This window comes from Alligator sinensis, unplaced genomic scaffold, assembly GCF_000455745.1.
Source record: "Alligator sinensis unplaced genomic scaffold, ASM45574v1 scaffold886_1, whole genome shotgun sequence".
In the NCBI taxonomy this organism is placed as follows: domain Eukaryota; kingdom Metazoa; phylum Chordata; order Crocodylia; family Alligatoridae; genus Alligator; species Alligator sinensis.
In genome coordinates, this window is record NW_005842040.1 from 2,470,222 (window position 1) to 2,472,095 (window position 1,874).

The window sequence follows — 1,874 nt, forward strand, 5'->3', positions numbered from 1 at the left end:
TTCACTGAGGTACAGTCAGGTCAAAAGCCCTAACTGAGGTCCATCCGTGCTTCAGAAAGGGTTAGAACTTGGGATCCTGCCAGTCATTTGCTCAGACGTCTCTGTCCCTCTGGATGGAGGAGTGCTGGGAATAGTTATCATTCTCCCTTTGTCTTTTCAGTCAAATGAGAAGACCTGTGAGGATTTAACAGATGGCAGCTACTATTCGCCGGCTCCGGACAGCTCCTTCACAACATCTGAGGCGGACATCAGCACCTCCACCTCCTCCATGTTCATTGACAGCCTCACCACAGAAGGTACAGGCAGGTGGGGTGATGCACGGTTGCCAGGGAGGTTCTTTGGACACACCCTTGATTGCCTCTCCCTTGAGAGAGCTTTTGCTCCAAGGTCAAATGACAAAGTTAATTTAAATCAAAGAGAAAGTTAGTTAACCTTCCCAGCTACTCAGTCCTATACCTCTAAGCTCAAGGAGAGAAGAAAGTAGAGAGGAACAAGGAGGTAAAAATAGAGGGGGCAAGATTCAGAGAGCTATGGAAGGAAATGTAAACCAAACCTCCACTTGGTGATAAATGGTTGCACTACAACCACTCTGCACAGTGGCAGCCTAAAGAAACTGCAAAGCAAGTACCATGAGGTTCCCTAAACTTGGAATAACCCCAGTGTGAGGATCTCACAGGCACAATACATAGGTTTAGCATTCATCAGTTGAAAGAACTAGAAGGTGCAAGTTACACTGAACTCTACCCTATGTTCCCCTCTGATCTCATCACAAATTCTCCAAAGAAGGAGCCATAAAGTTCAGTATCTAGATCTCAGCCTTCCCATAATTTGGAGTCAGGGCTTTGATTTCTCCAAAACATCTCCTTGGTGTAAACCCCCCTTCCCACCACATGAATCTTTATCTCCTAGTAGCCACTCCACAAGTCTGCTACAGGCTCTTGCTTCTAGTCCAGTGGTTTCATGTTTCATCCCTGTAGACGACCCATAGCAAGTGGTGTTGTCACATTGGCAGTAATAAATCACAGCCATTCAGTTTATCTTCTGCTCTGAGAATGGAAGGTTTTACAGCAAAGAAAGTCGCCAAGTAAAGACCTGTAGCTCCCTTGAGGCACCCCTGTTCTAATGCCTGATAATCCTATTAACACATGGGCCATCTCCTCTGATCCTAGCAGCAGGTATCACTTCAATTTCACTGCTTAATAGTCCCTAACGCAAACTGCTAATTAGAATAAATAGAAAGGAACATTAGTAATTGTCCTTCAGCTATGGAGAAGGAGCCAGGGGGGCGGGGAGTTTGAGGCTGGCAGAGTCGACTTTGAAAGGAGCAATTCAAGGAAAGGAGAGGAAAACACCACCACTGAGATTATTTTCCAACTCATCGCCAAGTCCTGGAAGAAGAACAAGAGGCTTTTTGTGACGTAGTCAAGCATGAAGTTAATTTGTAATCTTGGAAGGAAACAAACAGCCAGCTGCATTAGACAGCAAACTTTATCTGGAGAAGCAAGCAAAGCAGAGGGGAAAAAAAGCAAAACAGAAGAAGACCCACCCCTTTTCATCCTCCTCAGGCAGCTCAGCTCATTGAATCTCTCAGTGAAGATGTTTGTGAATGCATCTGACTAGCTGGCCTTGGTGTACTTTTATCTCAGCAATGGGACAGGGAAAAGTCCAAGCCAAATAGCAGAGAAACCTGGGGTAGGATTACTGCTGTAATCTTTCATAAGTAATGCTGTTGCTAATGTCAGACACTGAGAAACCCCCTCTAACCTGCATGCTGGTAACTTTGGAATTCATAGATTCATAGATTCATAGATGTTAGGGTCGGAAGGGACCTCAATAGATCATCAAGTCCGACCCCCTGCATAGGCAGGAAAGAG

General features: G+C 45.3%; 1 protein-coding gene across 3 annotated transcripts in view; it reads left to right on the forward strand.

Moving 5' to 3' along the window:
* Positions 1 to 1,874, forward strand: part of PLXDC1 (plexin domain containing 1) — a 55,879-nt gene that overhangs the window by 43,137 nt on the left and 10,868 nt on the right. For all 3 annotated transcript variants that reach the window (XM_006022563.3, XM_025202936.1, XM_025202935.1), the window contains exon 11: positions 161 to 296. In XM_006022563.3, the coding sequence (XP_006022625.1) occupies positions 161 to 296 (136 nt within the window). The remainder of the gene's footprint in view (positions 1 to 160; positions 297 to 1,874) is intronic.